We start from the raw sequence: 13004 nt of genomic DNA, 5'->3' as shown, positions 1-13004 counted from the left end.
TTCACTTATGTTGGGAGTAGTGCCTTTCCTCAACCACAGTGTGTTATATGTGTAAATGTACTATCTCACAACTCGAGGAAACCTTCACCCTTGCACAGACATTTAGAAACAAAACATGCCAATTTGAAAAATAAGCCACACGAGTTTTTTGTCTGAGAATTTAGACGACTTTCGAGTAGTAAGAGATGTATAAAAACAACAGATACCATTAATAAGAAGGGGCTAGAAGTGTCTTATATGATGAGCTACCGAGTGGCTAGGACAGGCAAGCCCCATACTATTGTGGAGGACTTAATGGGACAATGCTGGGTGGAAGAACTATACATACAATGTCTTCATCAAACAACACTGTTTCACGACGCATCAGTGACATGGCAGGAGATGTTTTGAAACAATTATTGCTTTGCATACAAGCCAGTGAATTATATGCGTTACAGCTGGATGAGTCAACAGACGTGGCAAGCCTGGCACAGCTCCTGGTATATGTCTGTTACGTTTATGGGGGGTCAATTAAGGAAGACATCCTCTTCTGCAAACCACTGGAAACCAACACAACAGGAGAGGATATGTTTCAAGTATTGGACAGCTTTGTGACATCAAATGGACTTTGGTGGTCAATATGTGTTGGTATCTGTACTGATGGTGCAAAGGCCATGACAGGGAGACATAGTGGAGTGGTAACGTGCGTGCAAGCAGTTGCTCCCGACGCCACTTGGGTACACTGCAGCATCCACCTAGAGGCTCTTGCTGCCAAGGGAATGCCTGACAGCTCGAAATACGTTTTGGACACTACAGTGAAACTGGTTAACTTTGTTAAAGCAAGGCCCCTGAACTCTCGTGTATTTTCTGCACTATGCAATGATATGGGCAGCGACCATGTAACGCTGGATATCAAGGGGCAAAGTATTGACACGTTTTTTTGAATTGAGAGACGAGCTTAAAGTTTTCTTTACTGACCATTTTCACTTGTCTGACCGCTTGCATGATGACAAGTTTCTCACACGACTGGCCTATCTGGGTGATGTTTTTTCATGCCTGAATGATCTGAATCTAGGATTACAGGGACTCTCCACAACTATAACCAATGTGTGAGGCTATAATTAAGAAGTTGGAGCTCTTCTGTCTTCATTAACAAGGACAACACACAGGTCTTCCCATCATTGTATGGTGTTTTTTGTGCAAATGAACTCAAGCTTACGGACAATGTCAAATGTGATATTGCGAAGCACCTGAGTGAGTTGGGTGCGCAATTACGCAGGTACTTTCCCGAAACGGATGACTCAAACAACTGGATTTGTTATCCCTTTCATTGCCCTGCCTACAGTCCACTTACCGATATCTGAACAAGAGAGCCTCATCAAAATTGCAACAAGCGGTTCTGTGAAAATGTAATTTAATCAGAAGCCACTGCCAGATTTCTGGACTGGGCTGCGCTCAGAGTATCCTGCCTTGGCAAATCGTGCTGTTAAGACACTGATGCCCTTTTCAACCACATACCTATGTGAGAGTATATTCTCGGCCCTCACTAGCATGAAAACTAAATACAGGCACAGACTGTGTGTGGAAAATGATTTAAGTCTGAGACTCTCTCTCTCCACAACAAGTTATGTGCATCCTTTCAAGCACACCCTTCTCATTAACCTGTGGTGAGTTATTCACAATTTTCAATGAACAAATAAGGTTTTAAATGTAAGATGGCTAAATAAAGAGCAAAATTCTTGATTATTATTATATTATTATTTGTTCCCTGGTCCTATAAGAGTTATTTGTCACTTCCCACAAGCCGGGTTGTAACAAAGACTCACACTCGTCCTTAATAAATGTATTGTATAGTGTGTGTGTGGCAGGCTTAAAAAGATGGCAAAAAAGTGCGCTGACCCTGGTGCTAGAGGGGATACGCAGCTGGAGGTTGAATGTGTGAAGGGTTATGGGGCTATTTAAGAGAACCAGTTCGGATTAGGTATAGTTGTTGTACGATTGAAGCCTTTAGTGAGGTCTAATGCTTTAATATTTAATAATTTCTGCCCGTCCAAACTCATATTCATTATATAAATAGGCTCGTTTAACTTTGTCTGGCAAGACACTCCAAATAAAGTGGAATATTTTTTGCTCACATGATTTAAAAAAAAAAAATCGTTAGGTGTAGGCAGGGCCATCATTACATACAGTGGAGCAAAAAAGTATTTAGTCAGCCACCAATTGTGCAAGTTCTCCCACTTAAAAAGATGAGAGAGGCCTGTAATTTTCATCATAGGTACACTTCAACCATGACAGACAAAATGAGAAGAAAAAAAATCCAGAAAATCACATTGTAGGATTTTTTAAATTACAGGCCTCTCTCATCTTTTTAAGTGGGAGAACTTGCACAATTGGTGCCTGACTAAATACTTTTTTGCCCCACTGTAGGTAAACTGGGACCCTATTGTTTCATATGGTCAGAAATCAGATCACATATTCATGAGTCAGTCCACACAGAGGATTCACTATTTATATTTAAGTCAAACCACAGATCAACATGATAGACACCACATTAATAGACATTAAATTGTACAGGATATTTAAATGCACAGTTAAAAGGTTGTATGATCAGTCACCATTGTCCACTACAATAGCTCACAGACTAACATGTCACTTGGTTCACAGTTTAAAGGACACATCTTCACAGACAATATTGCTTCATTTTCACCATGATATACTTTTAGAGACGTAGACACATTGATAGGAAAATAGAACCTACGTAGTTGCTGTCATACAGGCACAATAAACCATGTGGGTTATTTAGCCCTGAACATACTACCATTACAATAGGGCTGGTGAAGAGGAGTGAAGGTCATTTTTGTAACTTAACATACAGTGACAGTAGATCACAGGAGGTTGGTGGCACCTTAATTTGGGAGGACGGGCTCATGGTAATGGCTGGAGAGGAAAGGGTGGAATGGTATCAAATACATCAAACACATGGTTTCCATGCGTTTGATGCCATTCCATTCACTCCGTTCTGGCTATTATTATGATGAGTCGTCCTCCCCTCAGCAGCCTCCTGTGAAGTAGATATACAACACGTTGGCCACTACAACACTAATATTCCCTACTATGGAATGTAAGGCTTAACCACATTAAGGAGTATCTTTAGATAAGACGAAGACTGCAGTCAGCAACAGAAATACAAACACAAGCAGGGCATGAATTGAGTCATTTAGCAGCTCTTATCCAGAGTGACTTACAGTAGAGTGCATACATTTTTGTACTGGTCCCCCGTGGGAATCGAACCCACGACCCTGGCGTTGCAAGTGTCGTGCACTACCAACTGAGCTACATGGGAATATCAGTGTAGCTATTTTTTTACTGGTGAAATCGAGTAAGTAACAAAAGCTGATTAAAGTGATTTGTGCATTGTTCCACTATGCAGAAAAGCAGGATTGTACTGTAGTATGTAGATAGCATACTGACATGCAGACAAAAGGCAAGCAAACGAATCATTTAAAAGAAATACAACATTTGGTCATGCTGTAAGACAAGCGAAACAAATTATTCCGATGTTGAGATTTATAATATGGGTTATAACATACTGATAGTGTTTCCATTAGTTTATAGTACTGCGTGTTTTAATACCAGCAAAGAAAACAATAGTGTTAACATGACTTTGGATATTTTAGTTTTTAGAGTTAATTCTGATCCAGATACAACATACTTGGTCTGTTTCTTCTGAGTAAATGCTATTCAATCACACCGCAAATGGAAGACAGTGACGCCTGTAAAACACCAACGCTAAAGGAAAAGTGCCAAAAACAGATACACACTGACATCTAGCATGGAAGAGTTCCAGTGTGAGGAGACCTGGGTCAAATACTTCAACATCCTTGTGCTGTGCTTGATTGAGTTAGTCTGGTACAACAATTTAACAAAAGAAATGGACCCAAAAGTGGCCAACTCAAATCAAGCGCACCCCTATTTCACACAGGTCTGGGCCTGTATTCACAAATTCACATCTCAGAATAGGAGTTCTGACTTATATAGGATAATTTATAAATACAGGCCACGGTGTTGAGACTGGGTGGGTTATTGTTGAACTATCGCCGCCCTCGAGGTGTCACTGTCAATTGGAGTTTAACTATCGCCGCCCTGGTGGCTGCGGTGTGTCAGTGTCCCTCATCCCTATCCTCATCCCTGGGCCTGCTGTTCGCTGAGGAACTCGTCCAGCACGCGGATGATGCTGCAGGCCTCAGGGAGGCCCCGGTGCTCGGCGTGGGCGTTCTGGAGCAGCACGTCCCCATTCCCACAGCCCTGCAGGAACTGGCAGCAGCGGAACAGAGCGTAGTGACTCGACTCAGCCTGGCGGATGAACCGCTTCAGACTGTTCATGTCCTGGATGGCCTGGGGAGAGAGGGGGCGGAGGAGGAGAGAGAGGGGGCGGAGGAGGAGAGAGGGGGTGGAGGAGGAGAGAGGGGGCGGAGGAGGAGAGAGGGGGCGGAGGAGGAGAGAGGGGGGGCGGAGGAGGAGAGAGGGGGCGGAGGAGGAGAGAGGGGGGGCGGAGGAGGAGAGAGGGGGTGGAGGAGGAGAGAGGGGGCGGAGGAGGAGAGAAAGGGGGCGGAGGAGGAGAGAAAGGGGGCGGAGGAGGAGAGAAAGGGGGCGGAGGAGGAGAGAGGGGGCGGAGGAGGAGAGAGAGGGGGCGGAGGAGGAGAGAGAGGGGGCGGAGGAGGAGAGAGAGGGGGCGGAGGAGGAGAGAGGGGGTGGAGGAGGAGAGGGGGGGGGCGGAGGAGGAGAGAGAGGGGGCGGAGGAGGAGAGAGGGGGTGGAGGAGGAGAGAGGGGGGAGAGAGAAAGAGCATGGATGAGAAAACAGTAAGCCATTTTAAACATGGCCTGGACATAAAGTATTTATATAACGTTTTAAAGTGATCCACTTGTCTGTGTGCTGTGCGTTTGCCCACCTTGAGTTTGAAGTTCTCCAGGATCTGTCTGAGGAGGAAAGGGTTACAGCGCTCTGCTGCGTTCAGGAATGCCTGGATCCAGTCGTCACAGAAACGGTTACTGACTGTGGAAAAAGGTGTGAGAGGGATGACGGAGTGATTAGCCAGTGTATAGTCTGTGACGATCATTCATGGAAAATGTATTGGTGATTCTATGTCTGTGTGTACATGTACAGTGCCTTCGGAAAGTTCAGACCCCTTGACTTTTTGCCACGTTACAGTCTTATTCTAAAATGGATTCAATAATTATTTTACCTCAGCAATCTACACACAATATCCCATAATGACGAAGTGAAAACAGGTTTTTGTACATTTTTGCAAATGTATTAAAAAATAAAAAACAGAAATACCTTATTTACATAAGTATTCAGATCCTTTGCTATGAGACTCGAAATTGAGCTCAGGTGCATCGCTGTTTCCATTGATCATCCTTGAGATGTTACTACATCTTGATTGGAGTCCACCTGCGGTAAATTCAATTGATTGGACATGATTTGGAAAGGCACACACCTGTCTATATAAGGTCCCACAGTTGACAGGGCATGTCAGAGCAAAAACCAAGCCATGAGGTCGAAGGAATTGTCTGTAGAGCTCAGAGACTGGATTGTGTCGAGGGACAGATCTAGGGAAGGGTACCAAAAAATGTCTGCAGCATTGAAGGTCTCCAAGAATACAGTGGCCTCCATCATTCTTAAATGGAGGAAGTTTGGAACCACCAAGACTCTTCCTATAGCTGGCCGCCCGGCCAAACTGAGCGGGAGAAGAGCCTTGGTCAGGTAGGTGACCAAGAACCTGATGACAGATCTCTAGAGTTCCTCTGTGGAAATGGGAGAGCCTTCCAGAAGGACAACCATCTCTGCAGCACTCCACCAATCAGGCCTTTACGGTAGAGTGGCCAGACGGAAAAGCCACTCCTCAGTAAAAGGCACATGACAGCCCGCTTGGAGTTTGCCAAAAGGCACCTAAAGACTCCGACCATGAGAAACTAGATTCTCTGGTCTGATGAAACCAAGATTGAACTCTTTGGCCTGAATGCCAAGCGTCACGTCTGGAGGAAACCTGGCACCATCCCTACGGGGAAGCATGGTGGTGGCAGCATCCTGCTGTGTGGATGTTTTTCAGTGGCAGGGACTGGGAGACTAGTCAGGATCGAGGCAAAGATGAACGGAGCAAAGTACAGAGAGATCCTTGATGAAAACCTGCTCCGGAGCGCTCAGGACCTCAGACTGGGGCGAAGGTTCACCTTCCAACAGGACAACGCACACAGCCAAGACAACGCAGGAGTGGCTTCAGGACAAGTCTCTGAATGTCCTTGAGTGGCCCAGCCAGAGACCGGACTTGAACCAGATTGAAATTCTCTGGAGAGACCTAAAAATAGCTGTGCAGCATTGTGCTCCATCCAACCTGACAGAGCTTGAGAGGATCTGCAGAGAAGAATGGGAGAAACTCCCCAGATACAGGTGTGCCAAGCTTGTAGCGTCATACCCAAGAAGACTCGAGGCTGTAATCGCTGCCAAAGATGCTTCAACAAAGTACTGAGTAAAGGTTCTGAATACTTATGTAAATGTGATATTTCAGCTTTATAGATTTGTAGAAATTTCTAAAAAACGTTTTTGCTTTGTCATTATGAGGTAGGTTGATGAGAGAGAAAAAAACAATTTATTACATTTTTTAATAAGGTAACAAAATGTGGAGAAAGTCAAGGGGTCTGAATACTTTCTGAATGCACTGTACAGAGACCTGTTTTGTAGAGTGGTGTGGCTACAGCTGTAACACTGATCTGTATTTGTGACTGTGGGAGAGTGTCTGTTTGTTAGAGTCGTTCCAATAGACCTCTGTGTGTGTATATATCCACAGGTTAGAGCAGTCACACAGACCTGTGTGTGTGTATATGTCCACAGGTTAGAGCAGTCACACAGACCTGTGTGTGTGTATATATGTCCACTGGTTAGAGCAGTCGCACAGACCTCTGTGTGTGTATATATGTCCACAGGTTAGAGCAGTCACACAGACCTGTGTGTGTGTATATCCATAGGTTAGAGCAGTCACACAGACCTGTGTGTGTGTGTGTATATCCACAGGTTAGAGCAGTCATACAGACCTGTGTGTGTGTATATGTCCACAGGTTAGAGCAGTCACACAGACCTGTGTGTGTGTATATGTCCACAAGTTAGAGCAGTCACACAGACCTGTGTGTGTGTGTGTATATGTCCACAGGTTAGAGCAGTCACACAGACCTGTGTGTGTGTATATGGCCACAGGTTCGAGCAGTCACACAGACCTGTGTGTGTGTATATGTCCACAGGTTAGAGCAGTCACACAGACCTGTGTGTGTGTGTGTATATGTCCACAGGTTAGAGCAGTCACACAGACCTGTGTGTGTGTATATGGCCACAGGTTCGAGCAGTCACACAGACCTGTGTGTGTGTATATGTCCACAGGTTAGAGCAGTCACACAGACCTGTGTGTGTGTGTATATCCATAGGTTAGAGCAGTCACACAGACCTGTGTGTGTGTGTGTATATCCACAGGTTAGAGCAGTCACACAGACCTGTGTGTGTGTATATGTCCACAGGTTAGAGCAGTCACACAGACCTGTGTGTGTGTATATGTCCACAGGTTAGAGCAGTCACACAGACCTCTGTGTGTGTATATGTCCACAGGTTAGAGCAGTCACACAGACCTGTGTGTGTGTGTGTATATCCACAGGTTAGAGCAGTCACACAGACCTGTGTGTGTGTGTATGTCCACAGGTTAGAGCAGTCACACAGACCTCTGTGTGTGTATATATCCACAGGTTAGAGCAGTCACACAGACCTGTGTGTGTGTGTATATCCACAGGTTAGAGCAGTCACACAGACCTGTGTGTGTGTGTGTATATGTCCACAGGTTAGAGCAGTCACACAGACCTGTGTGTGTGTATATGTCCACAGGTTAGAGCAGTCACACAGACCCATGTGTGTGTATATGTCCACAGGTTAGAGCAGTCACACAGACCTGTGTGTGTGTATATGTCCACAGGTTAGAGCAGTCACACAGACCTGTGTGTGTGTATATGTCCACAGGTTAGAGCAGTCACACAGACCTGTGTGTGTGTATATGTCCACAGGTTAGAGCAGTCACACAGACCTGTGTGTGTGTATATATGTCCACAGGTTAGAGCAGTCACACATACCTGTGTTGGAGAGTGTAGGAGGGCTGGTAGAGCAGTCTATGACCAGGTCAGTAAGAGCCTCTGAGGCCTTATACAGAGAGGCTGTGGTAGTGTCTTCCTGGACCAGGCCCTGCAGACCTGCTGCCTTAATGAACCTACACACACATGAACCATATTCATTCATATTCACAGCACATACTGTATATTCTTATAGTTTAACCACAGGAATAAAGACTAGGTGTTTTCAGATTATTTTCAGAAGTGATACTCATTTATTAAACAGAATTTGACCGAAAACCCAATTTGGACTGGACTGGACCTTTAAAGTAACTCACCTAGCAACATCAGCCTTGGTCCTGTCATCTGCATTGGTGACCTCCACGTGTATGTGACTCAGAGCCTTCAAAACAATGACATGATCCTGATCAGTGCTGCATTTTAAACAAAACTTTATTCTACAATGACATGATCCTGATCAGCACTGTATATTAAACAAAACTTTATTCTACAATGACATGATCCTGATCAGTGCTGCATTTTAAACAAAACTTTATTCTACAATGACATGAGCCTGATCAGCACTGTATATTAAACAAAACTTTATTCTACAATGACATGAGCCTGATCAGCACTGTATATTAAACAAAACTTTATTCTACAATGACATGATCCTGATCAGCACTGTATATTAAACAAAACTTTATTCTACAATGACATGAGCCTGATCAGCACTGTATATTAAACAAAACTTTATTCTACAATGACATGAGCCTGATCAGCACTGTATATTAAACAAAACTTTGTTCTACAATGACATGAGCCTGATCAGCACTGTATATTAAACAAAACTTTGTTCTACAATGACATGAGCCTGATCAGCACTGTATATTAAACAAAACTTTATTCTACAATGACATGAGCCTGATCAGCACTGTATATTAAACAAAACTTTATTCTACAATGACATGAGCCTGATCAGCACTGTATATTAAACAAAACTTTATTCTACAATGACATGATCCTGATCAGCACTGTATATTAAACAAAACTTTATTCTACAATGACATGAGCCTGATCAGCACTGTATATTAAACAAAACTTTATTCTACAATGACATGGGCCTGATCAGCGTTACAGATTTCTTTTTAAAGCATTATCCGACAACGACAACCAGTCAAAACTATTCTTGGAACTTTATTTCTGCTTTAAGCTATACAGTTGCAACATTGATGGCCATCAAAGAAAATGATGTGTTTTGAACTATGCAATTGCGTGACTGACGCCAACAAATGTGAAGATGTTTTGTGACAATACAATATGCTGAGAATATCTCATTTTGCATTTTTATGTTTCCACTTCCCATTTGTTTTGTCAAGCAAGATGGCTACTAGTCAGTAAAGACTCAATTATAGCTTTAGCTAGTGGACACAGCCCAAGTAAGTAAAGTGAGTGGGTATATGGACAAGCAAAAAAATTACATAGTGAAGCATGGAGGGGAAGTAAATGTATTGATAGAATGAGGGGAAATCACTGTACAGGGGGAATTAATCACTATGGTAACAGTCAAATGATGGGTCAAAGGTGACTCACAGCATGTAGCAGGAAGCTGATGCTCCCCTGGACCATCTGTACCACTCTGTGGATGTGCATCACTGACTCCTCGTACCACATACTCAGGTAGGGCCTGATCTCAGTCTCTAGGTTCACCAGCTATATATATATATACACACACACACACACACACACACACACACACACACACACACACACACACACACACACACACACGGAGGACAGAGAGAGAGATTACACTGTTATAACCCTACACAGGGGCATGGGACTACCTATCTGTGTAGTCATTTTATATATCTATCTAGGATGGTGTTAAGTAGGTCACACTGATAGCAAAACATTTCACAATGGAGAAGAAAAATCTGTGTTATTTGACAACGTCAGGTAGTACCTCCCCGTTTCCCACTTGAACACAACCTAGATGAGTCCCCTTCAGATAGAAATGTGTTTATTACAAAGTAGCCATGTCCAAGAGATGATAGTACATTTATGATGATAGTACATCCAAGAGAATCCAGTACAATTATATTATTTTGGTGATTCCACTTCCTGCTTACCTCAGGAGTCTGTAGACTGCTCTGCAGGCCTTGCACGTACTTGTCCAGTTCAAGTCTAAACGTACAGTTGATTAAGGAAATGGTTTCTGGTTTAAGGATGAATGGTTTATGAGTTTCAGTACCCATCTACACAATACAAGTCTAGACTGACTCTACATGATCATGATTCAGAAAGAGCTGCATTAGCCTGTGAAGGATATAGGTTGAGGCCTTTTTCAGAGCCCCCCATGAGGCAGATTACATAGCCATTGCCATCTGCGTCGGGCTGCTCTGGGGATCTCTCCTGCTCCAGGAGACAGCAGTAACAGCCCACCGCCGCCTCTGGGACACTGGGATGGGACAACAAACACATATTTATTATGAATGTAAAACACTGGGTTTATACTACTTTAGAAGTGTGCAGGCTAATTGATGCCACATTGCTTCAGATGTATACATAAGGAGAGAATACTTAGGTCTGATTCCAAATCAAGACCTTGCTTAGCTAGATAGAGCCAGAGACACACAGGCCTGTATATAGTTACTATATTGCTGATACCATACCTAAGCAATCCAATCAGATCTGTGAGATGGGCTCAACAGGTTCCTAAGGATATTAAAGCTGGATTGGTTTGAAATTAGGTTCAATAAGTTATTAAGGAAAGGAGAGATGGGTTGGTTTGGAATGAGGCCCTTAGTTTAAGTTAGTTAAGGTCACCTGAGCTCCACGGCGGCAATGTTTCCCATGCCCCCCAGCAGGGCTCCTTTGCTCAGCCTCCGGGAGATGTAGCATCGTAGCTCAGGCTCCGCCTCTACAGGCAGGCTGCTGTCCACTAGGGTGAGGCTGTTGGTGGGGCAAGAGTCAGTTACCATGGAAACAGAGTGACAAGCGACCAATCAGATCTGATGAGAAAGTGGACAGCCAAAGAGGAGATGAAGAAGGAAGCCGATGAACAAAAGCCACATCAACACAACATGAAGGCTAGATACAGATATAGTGAAACAGAATCTTCCAGTTTCCATGTGAGTCACAGAGCCTATTTAAATCCTTCCTTCCCACTTCTCTTTCCTTATGGTCACTATGTAAGATGCATGATGTGACACTAAAATATCACGTTTTAATAACATAACAATATCATATCACAGAACTATATCATCCTCATTATAGAATCTGAGGCTGAAACAACTTGACGTCACAGAAAGACGACATCCCAAAAGAAGTAGGGTGAACAGTGTGTACAGAAGGAGGTAGATAGGTACTAGGCTTTGTGACTCCATATCCCAGATAGCCGGAAGCACACGGATGACATCATGACAGGAAAGAAACAGTGTTGATTCCAGGTTGATAGGTTTCCAGCAGCAGGCCCATGGATACGACAGAGAAGGACAACACTGAAAGCCACAGAAATAAAAGCACTAGAGAAACGGACGGGTCACGGGGAGACCTTGGTTACCTAAAGTCTTCCTGACTGGTACTGGCTGTGGAATCTGTTCTTCTCTGGCTCCATGCCACGTTGCCCTCTGCAACTGACTCAGATCTAGACAGGTACTGTAGGTAGTTACTATACTCATGACTTGGTGGTTAGTTAGTGGAGAACAGAACAGCAAGTCTGAACTGACAGTACAGTAAGTCAGCAGCAGGATCCACAGTTGATGCCCACAGAGAACCAGTGAATTTGGGAGAAAGTGGTTACACAGTGACAGAGAAATTGGCCTCAATATGCAGCTGGACAAGCTTGATGACGTTATCACAGTCAGCGGAGGCTGGTGGGTTGAGCTATAGGAGGATGGGCTCATTGTAATGGCTGGAATAAATGGAACAGGGTCCAACATGTTGTTTCCATATGTTTCATGTTTCATGTGTTCCATTCCAGCCATTACAATGAGCCCATCCTCCTATAGTTCCTCTAATGACAGTGTATGTATACAGATTGTTAAAGCATGAATACTGTACATTGTGAGAACCTCCAATGAGTCTAATAATATCAACAAAGTCAGACATTGGTGTGATTGGCAATGCATTTCCATTCATCCCTATTGAGAAGGGTGAGGGACCGAGGTCCATAGATTCTCTATAGCCTAGTAGCTAAGGCAAGTAAACATTACACGTCACCTGCATATATTTGCATACCAGATAATGCCCTAGTTTAGGTCATTGTGTACTGTCAAAACAAATTGCTTGATGTAAAGTTAGATAGACTCAAACAGAACATTCAGATGGAGAAGATTACCTGGTGCCTTGGTAGAGATAAATGGTATAGTAACAGTTCAACTGTATTTTCTGATTATATCCCATCTCTTCGTTATCATAATCCGTATCCTTTTCTTCCACGTCAATTGAATCTTGGAAGGAGGACGTTTGCATGGAAGTTTGCGAGGTAAACATGATTCCTTCGCACCTATCAACAAATGACAGAAACCGAGAAATGACGTTCAGTTATTTAGGATGCAGGTTGAACTGGATAAGAAATAATAACAATACTACGCATGTGAATAGACTAACAACTTCCTTTACTGAAGAGACGAGTCTATCATTATTTCTAAAGATCCACGATCTGACTCGCGCATGCGGAGTGTAATTCCATGAATCCGTCGTTGTTAAAGGTCCGTGTAAAACTTGCTATGACATGATTTGGTCCATGAAATAAACTGATCACATCAGTTATTAAAATAGCTAAATTATGCCCACATTGTCAGAGGTCGTTGCACACTTATAGCCATGTATCAAAGGGTAAAATTAAGTTAATGTTTCTGAATATACAAACAATGGCATA

At 43.5% G+C, this 13004-nt stretch overlaps 1 protein-coding gene across 2 annotated transcripts; it reads right to left on the bottom strand.

Moving 5' to 3' along the window:
- Positions 1-2474: 2474 nt before the first annotated feature.
- Positions 2475-12780, bottom strand: c34h17orf75 (chromosome 34 C17orf75 homolog). Of its 2 annotated transcripts, XM_055898628.1 has the most exons (10): positions 12462-12778; positions 11685-11768; positions 10949-11074; positions 10452-10580; positions 10252-10312; positions 9713-9832; positions 8458-8522; positions 8144-8277; positions 4930-5033; positions 2475-4374 (listed from the first exon to the last, which is right to left on the bottom strand). In XM_055898628.1, exons 1-10 carry the CDS (start codon positions 12614-12616, stop codon positions 4162-4164), a joined length of 1191 nt encoding a protein of 396 aa, XP_055754603.1. In that variant the 5' UTR covers positions 12617-12778; the 3' UTR covers positions 2475-4161. The 2 variants fall into 2 exon arrangements, with proteins under 2 accessions (XP_055754603.1, XP_055754604.1); XM_055898629.1 differs by lacking the exon at positions 11685-11768 and having other exon boundaries at positions 12462-12780.
- Positions 12781-13004: the final 224 nt, after the last annotated feature.

This window comes from Salvelinus fontinalis, chromosome 34 (assembly GCF_029448725.1).
Source record: "Salvelinus fontinalis isolate EN_2023a chromosome 34, ASM2944872v1, whole genome shotgun sequence".
Taxonomy (NCBI): domain Eukaryota; kingdom Metazoa; phylum Chordata; class Actinopteri; order Salmoniformes; family Salmonidae; genus Salvelinus; species Salvelinus fontinalis.
This window is presented reverse-complemented; position numbering and strand designations above follow the sequence as displayed.